This window comes from Amblyomma mixtum, chromosome 3 (genome assembly GCF_055824585.1).
Source record: "Amblyomma mixtum isolate Tamu chromosome 3, ASM5582458v1, whole genome shotgun sequence".
In the NCBI taxonomy this organism is placed as follows: domain Eukaryota; kingdom Metazoa; phylum Arthropoda; class Arachnida; order Ixodida; family Ixodidae; genus Amblyomma; species Amblyomma mixtum.
In genome coordinates, this window is record NC_143014.1 from 87,408,940 (window position 1) to 87,430,325 (window position 21,386).

At 47.9% G+C, this 21,386-nt stretch overlaps 1 protein-coding gene across 2 annotated transcripts in view; it reads left to right on the forward strand.

Moving 5' to 3' along the window:
• Positions 1-1,947: 1,947 nt before the first annotated feature.
• The window catches only part of LOC149350841 (protein-L-histidine N-pros-methyltransferase), a 206,117-nt gene continuing 186,678 nt past the window's right edge, over positions 1,948-21,386 (forward strand). The window contains exons 1-3 of one of the 2 annotated variants that reach the window (XM_089580018.1): positions 1,987-2,032; positions 4,804-4,895; positions 10,944-11,042. In XM_089580018.1, coding sequence (XP_089436144.1) covers positions 4,869-4,895; positions 10,944-11,042 — 126 coding nt within the window. In that variant the 5' untranslated portion in view covers positions 1,987-2,032; positions 4,804-4,868. Of the gene's footprint in view, positions 2,033-4,803; positions 4,896-10,943; positions 11,043-21,386 lie in introns of both variants that reach the window. The other variant, XM_089580019.1, reaches the window with a different exon arrangement.

Below are 21,386 nucleotides of genomic sequence, written 5' to 3' on the forward strand. Positions count from 1 at the left end.
GTATTATTACCGAAAGTAGCTGAAGGAAAATGCTACCTCGAATAAACCCTTAATGAGAGACTTTCGCGGTTTTAAATGCTTCAACAATTTTAAAACCGCAAATAACCGGCAAGTTCCATCGAGAAAATGACTTAGAATACCAGTGTTCGCAGTGAAGCTGGAAATATGCTAGCGTTGACGATAGGGCTTGCTGGGCAGACCACTGAAAACAGCGAAACACACAGGAACGAGGACAAGAGAAACAATGACGTCTTCGTCTTGGCTCCCCTGTACTTCGCTGTTTGCACTGGAAATACAATTACTTTTTATTTTCTAGATAGGAAAAATGAAAAAAAAAATCATACAATCAACGGCGACCATACCTAAGACCCCCGCGTGATACCCTTGCTCCAAGCACATCAGCGGCTGTCTTTACGTATATATGTGCTTGTCTCAGTCAATACCAATGTTTCTGTGCATCAGTAAGGAAGCCAACCATCTACCATCGCAGCCACTTAAAACTATAGTCGCTGTGTTGCGCACTGAGAAAACTCAGGCGCCTCGTTTCGCACAGGGTTTACTGACGTCACGATTTGTTCAGACGAGAGAGAGAGAGAGATAAGAAAAACCTTTATTATAAACTGAGGTTGGAGGGAGGCCCTCAAGCTCCCTTGCACCAGCGCCCCTTTGACGCAGCTATCGGGCTGGCCCGGGTAATCAGGTAACGTTGGCCGTCCGAGGCAGTGGTACACAGGACGGCTTCCCACTGGGAGGCTGAGAGGAGGTATATAGACGAGGTTTCAAAAGAAAATAAGTAATCTAGACAATCTTAAGATCTTACCAACAAAAAGCTGCCCAGACGGGGCAGGGTTTTTCTAATGCGGCCCAAAATGGAAGTGCCGGTACATTTATTTATTGCTATTTATTTTAAAAACAAAAAATTAACCCAATTGACAAAAGGAGATACAGGTGTTGCCAAAAACTCGACGCCACCTTCCTCTTCCAGCATGTGAAGAGTTATGCATGCCTATCACGGTCATAATATTTCATTTTGCCTTCGCTGAACGGTGTTAAGACCTCGGTCAATACCTTTCTCATACCAAACGCCTGCGTCTGCCGGATTCAGCATTAAAGAAATTACTGGTGCAGCTTAAATCTGCTTTTTCTGTGTTGACCAGCACCCAGCGGCGGTCATTACCTACCTTAATGTCATGTGCGCAGTACGCAGGCGCATGTTCTAAAATTAATTCAGATTTATGATGTAAGAAAACGTTGAGTGAGCTGCAAGATTAAAGCAGAAATTAAAAAAAAAACTGCGTCAGTCTTTTCATACACCATTCATATTTTTCTTCCGTGCTACTGTTGTTGTTGAATGTCTTCTAAAAGACCGAAACATCTTGGCCCGCAGAGTTTCTCTTGGTAAGATCTTAAGATTGTCTGTAGTCGGATGCAACTCAAATCTGCAGTAAAGCTCCGCTCACATTCTAGACTACTGGACAGAATTGTTCCGTGACAAAACGTAAACAGTTGTTAAAGCTTTTATTGTTATCGAAACAAAAAGCTAATCACGAGACAAAATTAAAAGTTCTTCAGTTTTGATGCTTATGGTTAGTTACATACAGCAAAACGTTGAAAACTGACTTAGTACACTGCTGTGGTTGGTCAGCGGAGTAATGTGGGATGCCCCGCACCGTGGCCCACTGTTGCCAACTGCTGTTTTTTTTTTTTTTTCTATCCTACCATAGCTTGTTTCTTTACTTTCAATCGTTGTATACTCTGATGCCCAAGCCGAGAACTATTGAAATGCTTGTAACAGGGCCAGCACGGCCGTCAGCACATCCTTCAAAGAAAAAAATGTCAACCCATCCGCTTTTATAGAAGCGGGCAGCGGGCGCTGCTTTCGCGGCACGGCGCGTCTGCGAGCGAATCGCAGCAGACGACGCGGCGCTATTTTCTCGTCGGAGAGCTTCCGACGGCTGCCACGACGGCGCTACGGTGCCCGCCGTGACAGCCAGCGTGCGCCAGCGAGCAGCAGAAACAGTAACGCTCCAAGGTAGTTCGCATTTTTCTTTCGCATTTTCTTACGCTGTAGCGTGTTGTTTTCGACTAGTTAGAACACCTACCTGTATTATTCGGAGAACATGAGCTTAAGTGAGCCTTGATTCTCCCCTCGCGGTCGTATTGACCCGGCAGTCGGCTTGTTTACATTCGTGGCACTGCCGGAACGAACGAGCGTCGCTGTCGTTGAATTTACCTTTGGGGCGCTACAGTGCCGGATGGCTATTGATGCCTCTATGTGTTGCACGCTTGCGCTGCGCAACATCCAACGCTGCACAGCACCAAACAGGAGAGTTGAAGCGGAAAGCGAATGCGCGAAGGATGCATTGCGCAATTTTCGTTGTTTTGGTGATGCTGGTCGCGATGGGTATCACCAAGCCAAGTAGAGCCCGCGTTACCCGAGGAACGAAACCGAAACTGGTCTCTCAGTTCGCGTTGCTTTTGTGTATTGGTCAGCTCTGACTGGAAGCGCACGGAATAGAATGGCTGTGCAAAAATATATGTGCAATAGGCTCTAATAGCATAAACCTTCTCGAGTTTTAAAGTTGTTTTGGCGCTTAATTGTACTGAGAACACAATGATACTGGCATCTGTGCGTCTTGTCCCTTAGTTTTCAGCCAAATTCTGATGCTGTCCACACCGAAATTTTTTTTTTTTGAAGTCTTTGTATTGCTTCTTATTAGTTAAAATATTTTGAAGGTGTGTTTTAAAAAAATAGCATTGGTAGACCTGATTTGACCTCCGGGCTTTCTCCTGCGGTTTTTCTTGCACAGAGCGTGCTGCACACCGCAATATCGTTCCTTGCAACGCATTGAGCCCTTTGATCGATAGCATCGCTCGCGACTGAGCGCTTCAGTAATTGGTCTCGTTCGTTTATCATATACGCCGGCGGAGCCCTCGTCCCGGACAGCGCCAAGTGAGGGACGTCTTTACCGGGCTTATGATAACGACGGCTCGCCAGTGCTTGATTTGCGTAGCTGACGTGGCCATGCTGGGGCGGCCGCATCCTTGCGTGGGAGGATGGCGGGCGGTAATGGATGGCACTTCAGCCCGGCCAATTAGGGCTGGTCAAGCGGGACTTAGGCGCTGAATATTTGATAGCTCGCCCGCCGCCTATCCTCCGGGCAATTACCCTGGGAGTGGAGGCCCGTGCCTCCTGTAATGGGCATTCCGCGGCCCGCCCGGCGGCCTGCCAAGACAGCAGGCGCGTCTTTGCTCAATGTGCTTACGCCAGCGCAAGACAAAGGCGATTGTGTGCCGTGGCGGGCCCCGTCGGTGCTGGCACCAAAGTAGATTGCAGTCACCCGTCGTTAACATAAAGAGCGCCCATTGAAAGCCTGCTGGAGTGGAGGCCGGGCCAGAGGCGTACTCCGCGCAGCGTCCGAGTCCCCCTCGACGCCGGTTTCGGGCCCCGGTACAACTAGCCCAGTGCGTGCTCCTCTGCGCGCAGGCTGAGCCGCGCCGGTTCGCTCTGCCCGCCCTTGACCGCGCTGACTTGGTGGGCGATAGCTGTTTCGCTCGCGCCTCGCCGGGTGAAGCAGGGAGGACAGTGCGGCAAGGATACATTAGCAATGATGCGCATCAGAATATCATAGCATTGCACGCTTAATCCACCGCGAGTCCAACTAGTTTTTGCGTATACGCCACACTAGCTGTATAGAATTTGCCTTCTCGGCGCTTTGTTGTCATGGCGTAGCCAGCCTACTAAAAGTTCAAGCTCGTTTTGTATTATGAGTTATTTAGTTAAAAATTAGCGTTTATTTAGTTAGTTCCACGTTTCGAATGCTCGATGACCAACCACAACACACAGAAATGTACCACGCCTTCCTCCCCACTCAACTGCTCATGGATACCGTGCTGTTAAGAATTGCTTCGTAAAGAAAATCGGGAGCAGTATGTAAACTCATTGAAGGCCTCATTATTGGCGGTATCCACGGCTGGGGGTGAGGGGGGGGGGGGGGGGTTGATACAATAACGTTTCAAATCAGCATAGTGCGTTTCGCGGCATTAGGTGCCGAAAACAGAGTAATCGCTAATACACAGAGGCTTTTTTAAACCGTACGAATCGCATCAAACTTTAAAAGGTTTAGGGAATGGGGAAACCAGTAAGTGCAAGGGGCTTGCACAACTGTTTCTGTAACAGTATTCGCTTTCTTTTGGTTTCTAACTTACACAAGATGCCCTCACGTTGTCCTGAGTGGGCACGGCGTCTACATGTGAACGTTTGCCTTGCTTTTTTACGCCATGGCCGAGGAAATTAATGACTTCAAAATTCATTCTTTTGCCGGATAAATCTGAGCGTTAGCAGCGCATACCACACAGTATACAAAGTCGAAAACAATGCAGTTAACGGTAACAGATTATCACCTTTCAGCTCTCATCCTCTAAGTCCTGACATTTCAGTGTATAGGATTCAAAAGCTCGTGTGAAAGGGTCCCTAATTCCTGCAGAATACAGAACGGTTAATTAAAAATGCAAAATATTTTACAACCTCGACACCTAATACAAGCGTTCACGCATTAAACTACAGTATTCGTTTACACTTTGCATCTGCATGGTCTGCGGTGCTGCACTCAAGCACTGCGCTCCACAAGTTACCATTTTGCACGCGAAAACCTCATTTCTTGAAAATTTAGCCTATTATACAAATTCCGTTGTACCAAAAACGAATGGATTCTAGCGGTATGGGATATGCTTCTTCGGGGCTTAGCTGTGAAGGTAAAAATTTTGAGCGATTTTAAAATGGGCGTTTCTGCTTTTCTTTAGCCCCACAGTCTTCGGAATTTTTACTTTCAACTCGAGCCTTTGGAAAGGGCCACAAATTTCCCACGATGTGCAACGAGCCATTGCCGCATACCGTAAGTAAAGAGTTTCTGTAACGTAACGGTGAAAGGGTTATCTGTGTTGAGCCAATTCTTTACGTGAGGAATCTGCGGAAAGTGTTAATCTCTTGTGTTGCGGCAGGTCGCTATAACTGCGGCTTTATGGCTGTTGTGAGAGCAATAGCTTAAATAGCTTAATTTATTATTTTTGCAAGGGAGATTTTTATTTACCTTCTAGGTTGCGCAGTGTTCTTTATTTCCAGTCTGATATTCACCACTTCTTGAAGTAGAATTTTATTTTTGTAATTGGGGGTGCAGGGTTCGATCCCCAGTGGCGCCGGGCACCCACCCGGTGGTAAAATTGGTGCAAGCTGTCCACTGTCCCGTTCCTCGGCTTCTTTGGGGTGAAATGCTTGGGAAATTGGACTTTGACCCACCTTGAGCAGTCGAAAAACGCCTTGTGATATGGCGCTCTTTCGCCACACGTGCCCTTGCGACATTAAAAAAAAAAAATCACCGCCATCAGTTTTGGCAAAGACGGTACAAAAAATCAAGTTAAGCTCCGCCTTAAGGGTGTGGCGCGATAGCTTAATGAGTTATTCCCATATATGCAGGAGGTCATTCTCAACTTCACATTCATAGATCCCTGGGAGTCCTCGTACCTCTCCTGGCGCAGTGGTGCAGCGGTTAAGCGATGCGCTACTGCCTTGCGACCCCTTATCCAGTGAGGCTAGTTTAGCAGTGCTGTTGGAGGAATTAGCGGGTATTAATTGGGATGCCATAGGGCTTAGTGAGGTTAGGACAGATGAGGAGTATACAGTACTAAAGGCCGAGCACGTACTGTGCTGTCGTGGATTAACAGATACACGAGAACTAAGTGTGAGATTCCTCATAAATCAGGATATAGCTGGCAACATCAAAGAGTTTTATAGTAATAACGAGAGGGTGGCAGCTATCATAATTAGTCCTAAAAAGGGGTACAAGCTGAAGGTGGTGAAAGCCTACGCGCCTACGTCAAGCCATGACGACCAGATAGTTGAAAGCTTCTATGAAGATGTGGAATCGGCAATGACCAAAGTAAAATCACAGTACACTGTACTGATGGGCGACTTTAATGCGAAGGTAGGTAAAAAGCAGGCTGGAGACCAGGCGGTAGGTGACTATGGCATAGATTCTAGGCATAGTAGGGGAGAGTTATTAGTAGAGTTCGCAGATAGAAATAATTTACGGATCATGAATACCTTCTTCCGCAAACAAGCAAACAGGAAGTGGACGTGGAAGAGCCCCAATGGTGAGACTAACAATGAAATAGACTTCATACTGTGCGCTCACCCTCGCATCGTAGAGGATGTGGAGGTCCTCGGAAAGGTCCGTTGTAGCGACCACAGAATGGTAAGGTCTCGTATTAGCTTAGATTTGAAAAGGGAACGGAGGAAATTAGTGAAGCGGAAGTCTATTAACGAGTTAGAGGGAAAGTATAGGAATTGAGGATTTTGCTGTAGAACAGATTTTCCGCTTTAACTGAAGATGACGACCGTAATGTTGAAACAATGAACGATCGTCTCACAGATATCATTACGGAGTGCGCCGTGGAAGTAGGCGGTAGGATGGTTCGACAGGATAGCGGAAAGCTATCTCAGGAGACTAAAGATCTGATTAAGAAATGGCAAAGCATGAAGACGTCTAACTCCATAGACAGAATAGAACTCCTAGAGCTGTCGAAGTTAATAAATAAGCGCAAGGTAGCCGACATCAGGAAGTTTAACAGGGGGAAAATCGAGCATGCTCTAAAGAGCGTAGGTAGCCTAAAAGCAGTGAAGAGAGAACTAGGCATAGGTAAAAACCAGATGTATGCGATAAGAAACAAAGAGGGCAATGTCATTCGCAATATGGATAAGATAGTTAAAGTAGCCGAAGAGTTTTACACAAATCTATACAGTAGCGATTGCAATCAGAATGTTACTGAGAGAGGCAATAGAGTGCAGCAATGGGATATCCCGCCAGTAACGAAGGAGGAAGTAAAGAAAGCCTTAGGAGCAATGCAGAAGGGGAAAGCAGCTGGTGAGGATCAGATAACAGCAGATTTGTTGAAGGATGGAGGAGATATTGGGCTCGAAAAACTAGCCACCCTGTATACGCAGTGCCTTTTGACCTCGAGCGTCCTTAGAGCTTGGAAAAACGCTAACGCTATCTTAATTCATAAGAAAGGAGACGTCAAGGACTTGAAGAATTACAGACCGATCAGCATTGTCTGTTGCCTACAAGGTATTTACTAAGGTAATCGCTAATAGGGTCAGGACAACCTTAGACTTCAATCAGCCAAATGATCAGGCAGGCTCTCATAAATGATACTCGACAACAGACCATATTTAGCTATCAATCAGGTGATAGAGAAATGCGCAGAATATAACCAGCCCCTATATATAGCGTTCGTTGATTACGAGAAAGCGTTCGACTCAGTAGAAACCTCAGCAGTCATGCAGGCATTGCGGAATCAGGGTGTAGAAGAGTGTTATGTGAAAATATTGGAAGATATTTATAAGGATTGCACAGCTACCATAGTTCTCCATAAAGTCAGCAATAAAATTCCAATAAGGAAAGGTGTCCGGCAGGGAGACATGCTCTCGCCTATGCTATTCACTGCCTGTTTACAGGAGGTATTCCGGGGCCTGAAGTGGGAACAGTTGGGGATAAGAGTTGATAGAGAATACCTAAGTAATCTGCGATTCGCTGATCACATCGCCTTGCTAAGTCACTCAGGACATGAACTGCAAAGCATGATCAATGAATTAGACAGGCAGAGCAGAACAGTGTGGCTAAAAATTAACATGCAGAAAACCAAAGTAATGTTCAACAGCCTAGCAAGGGAACAGCAGTTCGCAGTTGGTAGCCAGGTGCTGGAAGTAGTAAGAGAATATGTCTATTTAGGGCAGGTACTGACAGCTGATCCGGATCATGAGAGGGAAATAACTAGAAGAATAGGAATGGGGTGCAGCGCATATGGCAGGTTCTCTCAGATCATGAATGGCAGTTTACCAATGTCCCTCAAGAGAAAAGTGTACAACAGCTGTATCTTACTGGTACTCACCTACGCGACAGAAACGTGGAGGCTAACAAAGAGGGTTCAGCTTAAGTTAAGGACAACGCAGCGAGCTATGGAAAGAAAAATGATAGGTGTAACGTTAAGAGATCGGAAGCGGGCAGAGTGGGTGAGAGAACAAACGCGGGTTAATGACATCTATAGTTGAAACCAAGAGGAATAAGTGGGCTTGGGCAGGGCATGGAATGCGAAGGCAAGATAACCGCTGGTCCTTAAGGGTAACGGAGTGGATTCCAAGAGAAGGCAAACGTAGCAGGTGGTGACAAGAAGTTAGGTGGGCGGATGAGATTAAGAAATTTGCGGTGATATGGTGGCCGCAACTGGCGAAGGACAGGGTTAATTGGAGAGACATGGGAGAGGCCTTTTCCCTGCAGTGGGCGTAGTCAAGCTGATGATGATGATGATTATGACTGCCTTGCGATGGCAGGTGTTCCCAGTGGTGGGCTTTGTGCGGGCCACGTTGCTCTTCCCGGGCGAAAAATCAGTAATTAACTAACTGGCCCCTACCACGGCAGGAAGTTTTCTCACTATCCGGTGGGAAGGTTGTGATGACGTCGCAAGTTCACGTGTCCCAAGTGGCTCACCTGCCTCCTAGGTTTCGCTCTGGGTACCACCTGTCAGCAACATGCCCGCCCTTTTTCGCTCACAACGCCGACAACACCGACACGGGATTTTCTTGAGAACGGGGCCTTAGCGCTATCGCGTTAATATCGTGGTTGACATCGTCTTCGGAAAATTTCGTAACCTGAATCGCCTCGCGAGCCGTGGCATGCGTAAGGCAGGCTGCGGGCTGCTCTCCTGACTGCGGACCTGTGTTCGTCGAATCGGCGTCTGATCCTATGCTTCCTATGCTTTGACCCTGATCCTATGCTTCCTATGCTTTGACCCTGATCCTATGCTTCCTATGCTTTGACCCTGATCCTATGCTTCCTATGCTTTGACCCTAGTATCATTCATTTCCGATTCATTTTAACGCGACAGCGTTAAGCCTCTCGTTCTGCATAAAATCCGGCGTCGTCAGCGTTGTGACCGAAAACCCCGTATAAGCAGCCTAGGTGGGCCACCTAGGTCACGTGACCTTGTGGCGCCATCACAACCTGTCCACTGGATTGCAAGCAAACTGACCACCGTGGCAGGAGGCAGGTAAATTAATTACTTATTCGCTAGCGGTTGCTCGGGAAGAGCAACCTGGGTCGCCAAAGGCCCCACCGGTGGCAGCACCTGTCATTGCAGGGGCAGCGGCGCATCGCTTAGTAACCGCTGCAATATACTGCGCCAGGAGCGGTATAAGGTCTCCCAGGGACTTATGAATATAAAGTAGAGAATTAACAATTCCGCATATATAGGCATTAACTATCTCTCGCCTCATACCCTTAAGGTGAAGCTTAAGTGTCCCCTCCAATTCTTGCACATTGCATTGCATTTCCCTTATGTAAAGCCCTATTGAAGGCATTTTATGTGTACAGTGAATAAATAAAATAATGAAGTATTTGCTGTTGCGTTGTCGCTGAGCTATTCATCATTTCTTCATCTTTATCAGAGTCGTGTAGATAGGGTTTCCCGGATCGGCTGAGCTCTATTGTTCGAGGTATTATCGATACGCACTGAGCATGTTCATCTGCGTTCGTACCCCCCAGGCCGCCTGCAATGTGAATTCTTGCTTGCTGAGTAGGTGCGGTAAAGGGGCTATGAAAACGCATTTTCTGCATTATGTAGAACGCTTCCCAGATTTCCCTATTCCTCATCGCATTTGCCACGTGCCGAAACCTGTTTTCTCAGTCATTGGTGCGCATTTGCTCCTTACGCACGATCCTGCATTCATCTGTTCACACTTGTTTCTGTGTTTACAACAGCACCATTTTTGTTTCTCAAATACGTTAACAAGGTGTATTGCAGTTTCTTACGGTGGTTGACTTTGCAGAGCGGACACTGAGCCATTTCTGAGAGTTATCGGTGCAACCGCTAACCTATCGAATTTAAGCAGAGTTTAATTCGGGCCCATTTTCTTACTCCTTGAATTGTTGTTGTTGCCACTTGTATATGCAGATTCCCTGCTTTGCACCTGAGTTCTGTTCCTTTTTGCATAACGCTAGCCGTGCCTCAACCTCCGAGTAGCATTGAGCTCCCAAGGCACTTGAGTTGTTCTTTTTTCTTGTCGTCTGCTCTATTTAACAAGACTATACTCTAAGAAACGACTTTGTAATTTTTTTCAACGCCTTGTTTCGTTTTTTCGTAATATTAAAAATGCGTGTTAGAGAGTCAGTCGATGAGCCCTTCGCCGGCGACACAAGAAGAGGCGCTTCGGCAGCCAGGAAGCGTGTGAACTAGAGGAATCCGTGGGTCTTTCAGCTCACGGGCTTACGAAGTCTGCGCGCCTTGTGAGACCAGTGCAATGATGCGCATTGTAGAGTGCAACAGAGTCATATAAATCAGTGCGTATTTGACATTTCTGCTCATATCCAGTATCTGGTTACTTCACTCTAGGTTTCCTTTACATCGCTGCCCATATTAGAGCGGCATACATGGGTCCCAGTGGGATTTGTGCGTTTTCTCCCTGTACATTGTCCGAACAGCGAGTTTCCGTATTAATCAGGCCTAAATACATTGGAAAAGTTTCGTCACCAAAAAAGCTGCCTATAATTCCAGTCGTTTATATTAACAGGGCCCGTATTAACGCGGCACGACTTACTCGACTTACTCCTAGGTATATAACCGCCACAAGAATACCAGCGTGCAGTTGAGCCAGTTTGGGTAGATTCGAGAACGTGATCAGTAAACAGTTGTGTATTCTCGTGTCCCGAGTCGACGCGCTGTTTTGTCGTCATGTTCTCGTAGACAGCCTTGCTTGTGCTTTTGCTCCCCGTTGCGCACAGCAGCGGTCTTTTCTGCATGCTTGTGACACCAGCAGCCGCGGAATATGAACGTTGCAAGCCCTGTCTGCGCTTTTAAAAAAGTAGCTGAACTCTTCCCTTGTGTGGCTCCAGATGACCAACATACGGCCCATACTGCACTCACCGCTGGCTCGCGCCCTGTATGACCGGCTTCTCCGGGACCAAGACTTGGAGCGCCTGGACAAGAGTCAGGTCTGTTACTACCTTTTAATTGACCCTATGACGTAACGAGTGACGCATACTGAGGAAGCGAAGTGAAATGGCTAGAAACCATCGCCGTTCGTGTCGGATTCATCCACTGAGGATTTTATAGATTTCTAGGACATACATTTTATTGCTTGCTCTCCTCTTCAGCATCTGTGCTGTCCGCTCTCGTTGCCTTGCTAAGTCACCTCATCGGGCGAACTAATTCGTGCCTGTAATACGTTCGAGTAAACATTCAAGGCACTATCGTCGGATGATACCAGAGGCCATTCGTTCATACGTGGAGCATTTCTGCACTGTTTGGCCTGGTATTTCATAGAAGGTTAGACCGAGAATTTATGCCCATAAAAGGCATATAGTTGCCTAAACCACACGTCTAGGAGAGCAAGAACTGAAAATGGTGAGAGGAGAGCTGTGACTTGATGGAGTTTATGTGCACATAAGGGGGTGTAGGGGTTAGTTATTCGACAGTTCTTCTCGTTTTTCATTAAGTCGCAAACGAAGTCTTGTGGAGACTACTCTTTCTGTCTTTTTCTATCCGAACTCACTCAAGTGGTGTACCACTCTTTTCCTTGTGATTGATGAACTTCGATGAAGGCATTCTTATCTAGGGGGCTTTCTCAGGCAACGTTGTTACGCCGGCCCACTGCGTCGTTATCGCGGCCTCAAGAGGCGCACGAGTGCGGAGGCGGCTCCTATAAGGCCTCGATAACGATGGCGTGCTCGTCGACGCAGCGCGCACTTGAACCTGTTCTCGTCGATTGTTAAGAAAAAGAGGATATCAGTGCACGTCTCCCTTCTTCTGTCCTTGTGATAAAATACCCCTTGGACGCGGATTTCTTGCGATGCTCTTGACTACGCTCTGAGCATTGCCACATGCTTTGCGAGTGCCTTATATGGAAGACTTGATTCCTTACACCTGCACTGTTGAAAATGTGTTACCACATCTTACATCGGTTTTCAGGGCTAACTGTTGCTGTTAATTTACAAGGACCGTTGCCTCGCAGCATTTGGAAGTAAAATTTCTTTAATTATAGGCCAACGTTTGAGAGCTTGATTTAAGACTCATGTTTTGTCTTCAGTCGAGCACAAATGACTTCACCCAATTATGACTGCTGCTCTCATAGAATGTTGCACTTAATGGTTACAGACTCACTGTTTTCGGATGTTGGCTTTATGGGACTTGAAAGAGGCGTACGGGCCTAGTAATCATGGAAATGAACGCAAAACACCAGTGCACAGCGTTAATAATTACTACAAACGATTTTATACCGCCAATGTCTGTCTCGGTTGGCGCCGGAACCGACGTGCACCTTGCCGTCATGCGTGTTCGCCAAACGCAGCCGGTACAGCCAGCGATGACAGCGCCGCCCACCGGCAGGTAGCAGCCACATTAAGGCTGGTTATAAATATTCATTCAGAACGACGGCTTGACATCGCCGCTATGGCGCAGTGGATTAGAGGCACGTGTTGCGTATGGAAGGTCGGCCGTTCGACTCCGATCGCGACGTAGAAAGATGCCCGCGAGGTTCATGGAGGCTCTTTGAGGCTAACGACAGCCGTAAACCAGAGACAAATTTTGCTGACAAAAGAGCGCAGTGAGCAGAAAAAGTTGTGGTGAACATTGAGCACAGCCTGAACGCACACAAGGCTTGCAATATGGTACAAGGAAATGCGAGTGACAAGTTGTATATGCGCTGCCATGATGCCAGCCGCATTGTACTACGTAATGGTAGAATGCTCCCATGATACAATAAAGGTTTTATAGTGGAGGCGATTTCTGGCGGCTGATAGCACGTCCGGAGGACTTGCGCTTGCTCACTTTAAGAGCTTGTATGTATATCTTGTTATGTTCCGAAGTACAGGGGGACTGTACGAGAGAATGCTCAAGAATACTGCGTTATAGTAGCAGTGACCGCACGGATGCGCTTCACTTCTTCCCTAGAAAGGGGATATTGTTGACACTCGTGTCTAGCGTCTTTTTCATGTACGAAATAGAGTCGCGCCTCGTAAATATGGAGACTTTGCTTCCCAAGCAAAAGTGGCCATGAAGTGAGTCGCCCGTAATAACGAATCGTAAAGAAAGTAAAAGTAAATATTCTTTAAAAAAAAAACACTATCATTACGGGCTGCTGCTGTGCATAGTGACGCGCAGTGAGGTAAAAATCGGGCAATCTTCGAAGCTCCAGGTCCATTATTCTGATCGTCTTTATCTTTAAAATCATGCGGTGCAGATGTCAGCACGTTTGAAGCACCTAGTGGTCCATGAGACGCGTGATGGCGCCATGTGATGGAAGTATCTCTTGCTACGACTGTTCGCATCCAAAGAACTTTGCAATCATTCAAGTGACAGCTGCATAATGTGGTTTTCAACGTATAGCAGAGAGAGAATTTTCTACGCAGCCAGTCATGCAATGCGGGTAATGGTAAGGCGCGTTGACTGAGCATTTTGCCAATCTAAAGCATGAAACTGCACGCATACAAAAACGCCACTACTGCGGCATTTGCACTTTCGCACTGCCTTTCGCTGGTGTTCTACACTAAAAATACAAGAAGCGGAACATCTGGTGGAGGAAGTGATGATTGGGTTGTCATCGCTGTGCATTATAACGGGCCAAAAATGCATAGGTCCCAATGGGCTGCATGCATTTTCACCCTCTCCGTTGTCTGGACGAATTTTCATATTAACGAGGCGTCAATGCATTGAAAAATTTAGTCCTACGAAAAACTGGCATAATCCGAGTTGTCCATATTAACGGGGTCATATGAACCAGGCACGATTATAAAGGCTTAGAGACATATTTCGATCGGCCATAACGCCGCGAAAGCGAGCTCCTCTCGTAAGAAATTTCTCTACCTTTCATACGTGTGACTTAAGCTGACATTTTCTCCGGTGTAAGCGCGACACGGGAACACTACTGTGTAGAAATCTGCAAGCCTTGCCGACCAAGGCGTGAGAAAATCACCATTGCCACCTTCTGAAATCTCGTATAAACTTGTTATCCGCTTGTATTGAAAACATGAGCCTAGTGATGCAATAAATCGACAAGACCGACAAGGGCTGGCAGTTTTGGGCTGAGCTCTCCACCATGTGGTACACTACTCGGAATGGAATTACAGGATATATTGTTCCATGGTTATTGTACATGAAGAACCTGTCAGGTAAATAACTGCCTGTCCAGCGGAACACACGGCGGCCAGCAGGTTCCAAAGCTTTCAGAATAGCCTCATGAATTACGTTGTCATGTTGTCCTTTGATGTCCAGGAACAACGCCATTGTTAATTGCTTCGGGCATTTTATGTGTTCGACGGGTGTTACAAGGTAAGCTACGTTGTCGGAAACCATACGTAGCATATGAATATATTTGGCAATATCTATAGTTACCAGACTCTTCAGCTCGACAACGAGCACAGCGTTAGACACCTCGAGCTGGAGGCCATACGTCTAGCCCTCTCCCACCTTCCACAGGCTTCGGCTGGAGAGGGATCGCTCACCCGCCTTACCGTCTACATGGATTGTCGAGAGGCACTAATCAAGCTAGGCAAGACACCCTTTGCAGGTACGCTCTGTCATCTAATAAAGAGCCTTTGCGCAGAGCTCCTTACTACCAAGAACATCGAGGTGCGGATACCGGGACACGATAGTGGCCGCGGCAGCAAGACAGCAAGAAGACATATGCTCCGACTCGAACATCTTATAGTCTCCTTAGCGCCCTCGGACGCCGACTCCATCGAACAGAAGGCTGCAGCCCGCCAGCTGGACCTGCGCCGACTGCACAACTCCACTCCTGCCAACCCTGCGCCCCTTCCTGCGGGGCTTCCCCGAGGCGCGCAGGTTCTCATGCTCAAGGCACATGCCGGAGCGACCCACACTGTCGACCTTCTTGCGAAGTGCAGAAACTATACTCCCAAGAGAGTGCCAGTGCCCGTCCGACACCACACGGACGACGACGGCAATGAGGCCTCTCCTCTGCCACCGGTGTCATGTTCTACATGCGACGCAGGCGCCAGCATGTGGATTTATCACCTTCTCTGGGAGTGTGTCGGGGTGTAGCGAATCCGCACCCAGCACCTCACCCCGAGTGTTCGCAGCTTACAGGACTGTATCGCGCCCCCGAACTCCGCTCGCGCCAAGGACACGTTTCTGTCCTTGTGGGCATTTGCGCGCATGTGACTTTCCGACGCATGTGAATTTTTCTTCCCTGCTCCCCCCCCCCCCCCCCCCCCCCCCCCCCAATAATTAAGCCACGTACAGAGCCATCCTCATTGAAATAAATGGATTCAATCAAGTTACCATTTCATGCTCGTAAGAAAATTCCTTCCATGGCTTTGCCGCCGCAACTGCCCAATGCGAATGGGTGGTATGTCTGGAGGACGAGACTTGCCAGGTTTGAGGACTGAAATCAGATAACTGGGCTACCACTGTGAGGAGTTGTACCCTCGCGCCATGATTTGTTGTTAAGGTACGTAAGTGCTCGTCGCGGCTCTTGGCCAAAGTCTGCTAACGCAGAGTACGTCATACCATTAGACCTCCCCTATTATGACAGTCTGTGAGTGGCCGGCTCGGTCTTTAGTTCCTTTATAGAGAAGAAAAGAACGACACGCGGATCTCGAAAGGCATGTACTTCGCAAAAAACCGGCGTTGGAGATGAGGTCAATATGCCTGGTACTCAACTGCGGACGTCTGCGGCTTCATCGGTCCCTCTGTGCCTTTCCTGGAGTGTGAGAGGCTTGAAAAGGAGGAGCTGTTGAGATATTTGAGTATATTATGTATATGAGCTGAGCATTAGTATATTGGTTGAGTAGAAACACAATACTCCAAACGTGCGGCAGAGGCTGGTGAGGATAGAGATATTTGCGGAATGACCTTCAACGGTGGGCTTAGAAGGTAGCAATTCGACGTTGGATTTTTCTCTGAATATTTGTGGCATCTCTATGGTCTCGAGTGAATTTGTGCGTCTTTATCATCATCATTTTGTTCCCTGTCGAGGTGATCTAAGGTGCCATAGTTCCACATCCAACTCTTCATTCTTTGTCATTGGCCTGAATGAAGAAATGCAATCTTTCTTGGCCTCTTTAATTTTTTCTTCCATGCCTTCAGAGACTTTTGTTACGTGTGTCTGCCTTTTAATGAGCACTGACTAGCCAGTCTATTAAAAATTAAAATTTCTAACGCCCTTAATCTATTAATAAGCTGGGATGTGGTCACTGCCGTTGGATTTTTTATCTGGTAACAGCCAGACGCTGCTGGTAAGGCAACGCGGAAAACAAAAGCCAAATTTAGAGAAATGCAGCAAGTCAGTGCTGGAATAAATGCAGGAATGCCGCCTGAAGACATGGAAAAGCCAGGTTGGAGATGTAAGGCACAAGGCTTCTTCCTCTGGAATTCATTCACTGCGTGTGCAGGAGGTAAAGGCCTCGTAGCCCGGCTGTTAATCGACCTTTTGTGTGTGTACTGACGAATACCTGAAATTCGCGCATGTAAATGAAAATATCAAATTCCGGTAATCGTTCCATCCCCGATAAAAAGCGCCACTCTCTCTGTGATAACGACAGAAAGATCACTTATGCAGGACCGCTCATTCTTTCTTTATTAGAAATATTTCAAGCAGTTCTCGCTCGTGCCCGCACTTCCCGCTACAAATAATGCTCGTGCGGTGAAATAGAGGCGAACATTTGCTAGAGTCCTTCATATGCAATGGGGATTTGGGGTCACGGCCATCCCGCTAAAAATTTAATGCTTCTTTGACTTCTCTTTGTAATCATGACGCTGAAGAAGCCATTACGTTACGTATTGTAGAGTTAAAAGGACTTTATTTAGCGCACCCAGTACCTGAAGTGCATTACGAGCACTGATGTTTGCCAGTCAAGTAGCACCCCACAAATGGCGTTCGGGGGGCATCAGCATTGCCACCGCTTGTTGATTCTGACCTTGGACATAATTTTAGCTTTAGACACGATCAGCAGTAAGGTGCAGGGCGTTGTGGATGCCCGGTATCGTCCGGGTCTCCGCGGGCGGGCGTGCCTTTGGTCAGGGTGGTCGAGTTACATTCTGAGGCGCCGGCACCGGCTTTACTAATCATTGAATTCTCAGTCTTTAGGTGCTGGAGGCTACCCCGTACCTCTAGGGGTGCCTCGAATCTCCTTAATTATGATGACCGCTTTCCTTGAAGATCTTTAAAGACGGGAAAGACGTCGCCACACTCTAGTAGCGGCCAGTTCGTACTTCGAGTTTGCTTCGGCACCACCTGCTCCCTCTTGAAGCGGGCACGGTCCTTCGAGGAGGCACTGTGAGGGCCATGAAGATTAGCACTTGACTGTTGCACGGCAGCTGTCGCAACTGTGTAGCTTAGAGAATGCTTGGCACGTGATGTAGTTAGTGCAGACACCATTCGCGTGCCAAATTCTCATGCAATACCTGCATTGAAAAAAGTTTTGGACAGAACCCCGTGAAGCCCGGAATTACGCACTTTGACCTGCCAAAGATACAGGCTTTCAGTATTCTCTGGTCTGCGATGTTGATGATTTTATCAGTGTGCATTGGCCTACGTCCGAGTGAATGACGGCAAAAGAGTTATAAATCATGATTCAACATCATTATCAGCCTCACTATGCCGACTGCAGGGCAAAGGCCTCTCCCATCATCATCATCATCATCAGCCTGACTACGCCCACTGCAGGGCAAAGGCCTCTCTCATGTCTCTCCAAATAACTCTGTCGTTCGCCAGTTGCAGCCACCGTATCCCCGCAAACTTCTTAATCTCATCCGCCCACCATGTCTCCCATTAACCCTGTCCTGTGCCAGCTGCGGCCACCCTGTACCCGCAAATTTCTTAATCTCATCCTTCCACCAAACTTTCTGCCGCCGCCTGCTACGCTTGCCTTCTCTTGGAATCCATTCCGTTACCGTTTAGGACCATCGGTTATCTTCCCTTCGCATTACATGCCCTGCCCAAACCCATTTCTTCCTCTTGATTTCGGCTAGGACGTCAATAACCCGCGTTTGTTCCCTGACCCACTCTGCCTGCTTCCTGTCTTTTAACGTTACACCTGTCATTTTCCTATCCATAGCTCGCGGCGTTGTTCTCAAGTTGAACCCTTTTCGTTATCTTCCATGTGTCTGCCCCATAGGTTAGTGCCAGTAAGATACAGCTGTTGTATACTTTCCTCTTGAAGTATATTGGTTAACTGCCATTCGTGATCTGAGAGAACCAGCCAAATGCGCTCCACTCGATCCTTATTCTTCTATTTATTTCGCTGTTGTGATTCTGATCTGCATTCACTACCTGCCCTAAGGAGATGTATTCGCTTACCATTTTCAGCACCTTGCTGCCAATTGTAAACTGCTGTTCCCTTCGGAGACTGCTGAACAGTACTTTAGTTTTCTGCATATTAGTATTTAGACCCACCCTTCTGCTCTGCCTCTCTAACTCATTGATCGTGTTTTGCAGTTCATCTTCTGAGTGACTTAAGCAAGGCAATGTCATCAGCGAATCGCAGATGACTAAGGTATTCTCCGTTAACTCTTATCCCCAGCTGTTGCCAGTCCAAGCCTCTGAATACCTCCTGTAAAAAGGCGGTGTATAGCATTGTCGAGATCGTGTCTCTCTGCCTGACACCCTTCCTTATTGGAATTTTATTGCTGACTTTATAGAGGACTATGGTAGCTGTGCAGATGTGGTAGATATCTTCCAGTATTTCGCGATTACTGGAGTGCTACTGTACTGATGCACGTATGAGCGGACTCTGAAGTCGCCGAGCTTGTTGATGGTACTCGAAATATGTAGTCCGCAGTCGGTCCGTGACATCAGCCAGGACACCAATTCAGAGTACCTAATTAACTCTTCAAGGCCCGTGTACTGTGCGATGTCAGTGCACGTTAAAGAACCCCAGGTGGTCGAAATTTCCGGAGCCCTCCACTACGGCGTCTCTCATAGCCTTAGTCGCTTTGGGACGTTAAACCCCATAAACCAACCAACCAACCTAATTAACTCTTGAACGGACGACTTGGAAGAATAAAAAACCAAGAAGTAACAGCGAAGATTTTTATTAATTTTTTTCTCTTTCTTACGACCACTGTATATTTAAACGCGTTAAGGGGCTATTCGAAATGAGTGGTTCCAAGCAAGAAACAATACGCGCGCTGTTCGTCCGTTGAGAGCCAGCGCTCAACCGCCAGGACCGGTGTGCCGCCGTAACGGCGCGCATATAATGCGGGCTTCGTCGGCACCCGCGGCGCGTGCGCGGTCTCTTCCCGGGGTCCGTCCGTCTTGCCCTAGTCAGCCATGGCGGCGACGCGGCCTCGTTTTCGACTGTGCGCGGCCTGCCGCAATAAGCAGCGCGCGACGGCGGACGGCTCGTTCGTCACGATATGCGCCCACGCGGTTTCTCGTGCCTGCGGGTCGCGGCGACGGCGCACGAGCCCTTCCGGCGTTTGGAAGACCGAAAGAGCGAACGGTGGCCGAGGGAGAGGGGCGACCCCACTCGCGCACGGGTTAGGGGGAGGTCGTTTTATTGCTGCTATTGCTCGCCATTTGTCTCCCGTGATGGATCGGAGACGGGACGCGCGGCATTCCGCGCAACACAGAGATCGCTTTAAACGAAATGCGGACGGCCGCGCTCCTGCTTTGTTTCTTCCCGAGAGAGACGCGGCTCGAGGCGGCGCTGTCCCGCTGGTGGCAATATGGGCGCCGCGCGACCTGTCCCCGCGCGCATTGGGCTGTCCCTTTTGTGCCGCTCCTGTTCCCGCTCTCTGTTCTGAGCCGGCGTCATTTCTCAGGCGCTCGTCCACTCTGCGAATGTTTCTCTTCGGAGACGCCGAGCACAGGTGTATGCCGGGATCCCCGGCACCGCCAGCCCGTTCGGCTGAGAAGAAGGGATTTGTCTTGCGCAAAAAGGACCACGATTTATGCCCTAGATTTGCGTGGTGCGCCTGCGAACAAACAAGGAGGGGGCTTTGCCTAACGGCGACTGCAGTAGAGGTGTGCGTGAGACTCGGTATTATGTATTTGCTGGCTCAGTAAGGACCTTTACGTACCAAACCATCTAAATGCCCTATGCCAGCCCTATTGAGCATTGTTAAAAATGATTGTGTAACTGACTCTAGACTGTCGTTTCGGGACCCACATTGGCAGCAAACATTTGTCGTCCTGCTACAGAGATGAGCGGCACGAAGCGGGGTCCTCGAGAAAATCGCCTCAGTAGTCGTGCTGTCCTGCACTCTGAGGATGTGACGTTCAGCTATTCGGTCTTTTTTTGTGTGTGCGTGCTTTTTTGGGGATATTTCTTCTCCGTTTTGAGGCTTGTCGTCAAGCATCGGGCCTTCAACCGCTGGTGTATTATCTTGGCCGTCCTAGTCTAGACACTGTCGCCTCCCCGCGCCCTTATTGTAGATGTTACTGTCCGCAGTAGAATCGTTTCATCTTCTTTCCGCACTTTTGAATTTTCAAGGCGTGGAGACATTACATATTTCCGTTGTGTTTCTCTTGTAATACCGGTTTGCTGTGCCAAAAATTGGGGAAAGAGTAAATACATCACAAAATCTCGTGCTCTGCCCATTTGGTACCGTTGGATGCTTAGCCGCAAGGGGCGCTGTGTTTTACTACGACAAAGCGACAAAGAAAGAGGGGCGTGGTGGTTAGGAATCTAACTCTTATTTCTAGTGGAAATCGAGTAGTAAGCTTGATGGCTGATATAATTACTGGTATCGTCTGTACTTGTCAGGGGAGTAGTTAAAGGAAGCTTTCCTCAGTTACATTGTACTACTGATCTTTCGGCAGCTGAGGAACGAAAAGGTGGTCGGTTGCTTACACCAACGAAATTACTGAGAGGCTTACTGAGCACCGTATCAGTCTTACTGACCCTGACTGCTTTGCTAAACCGACAGAAGAGATTGCTCACTAAGGCTATAATGTTAAAAGTACTGCGAACTAATCGCAGAGCCTCTAAAACTTGGAACAAGAATACTAAAAGTATGTATTTCCTGGGAGATGTCAAAACGGGGTTGTGGAAGAAGTTTATAATGTTTCCTGGTACCCAGGGGATAACCTAATACTTAATTCTTCTCGGGAGATATTTGCAAGGAAATCATTTGCAAGGATCTTGACAAGCCTTCTAGAGAAGTTTTCCCCTTTGGCCTGAAAGTCTTCGCTCGAAGTTACAACCGGCACCGCCGTATAGGTTCGTATTTTTTCTTCGCCACAGAACGAGCGAGCAGTGCGGCTAAGCATTCCCCTGCGTCGCTGGCCGCTAGAAAGCAGCAGGCGTCACCGAGTAACAGAATGATCTTTCAGAGCGTTGTCAAAAAGAGGGCAGGTTTATTGCAGTGCAAGC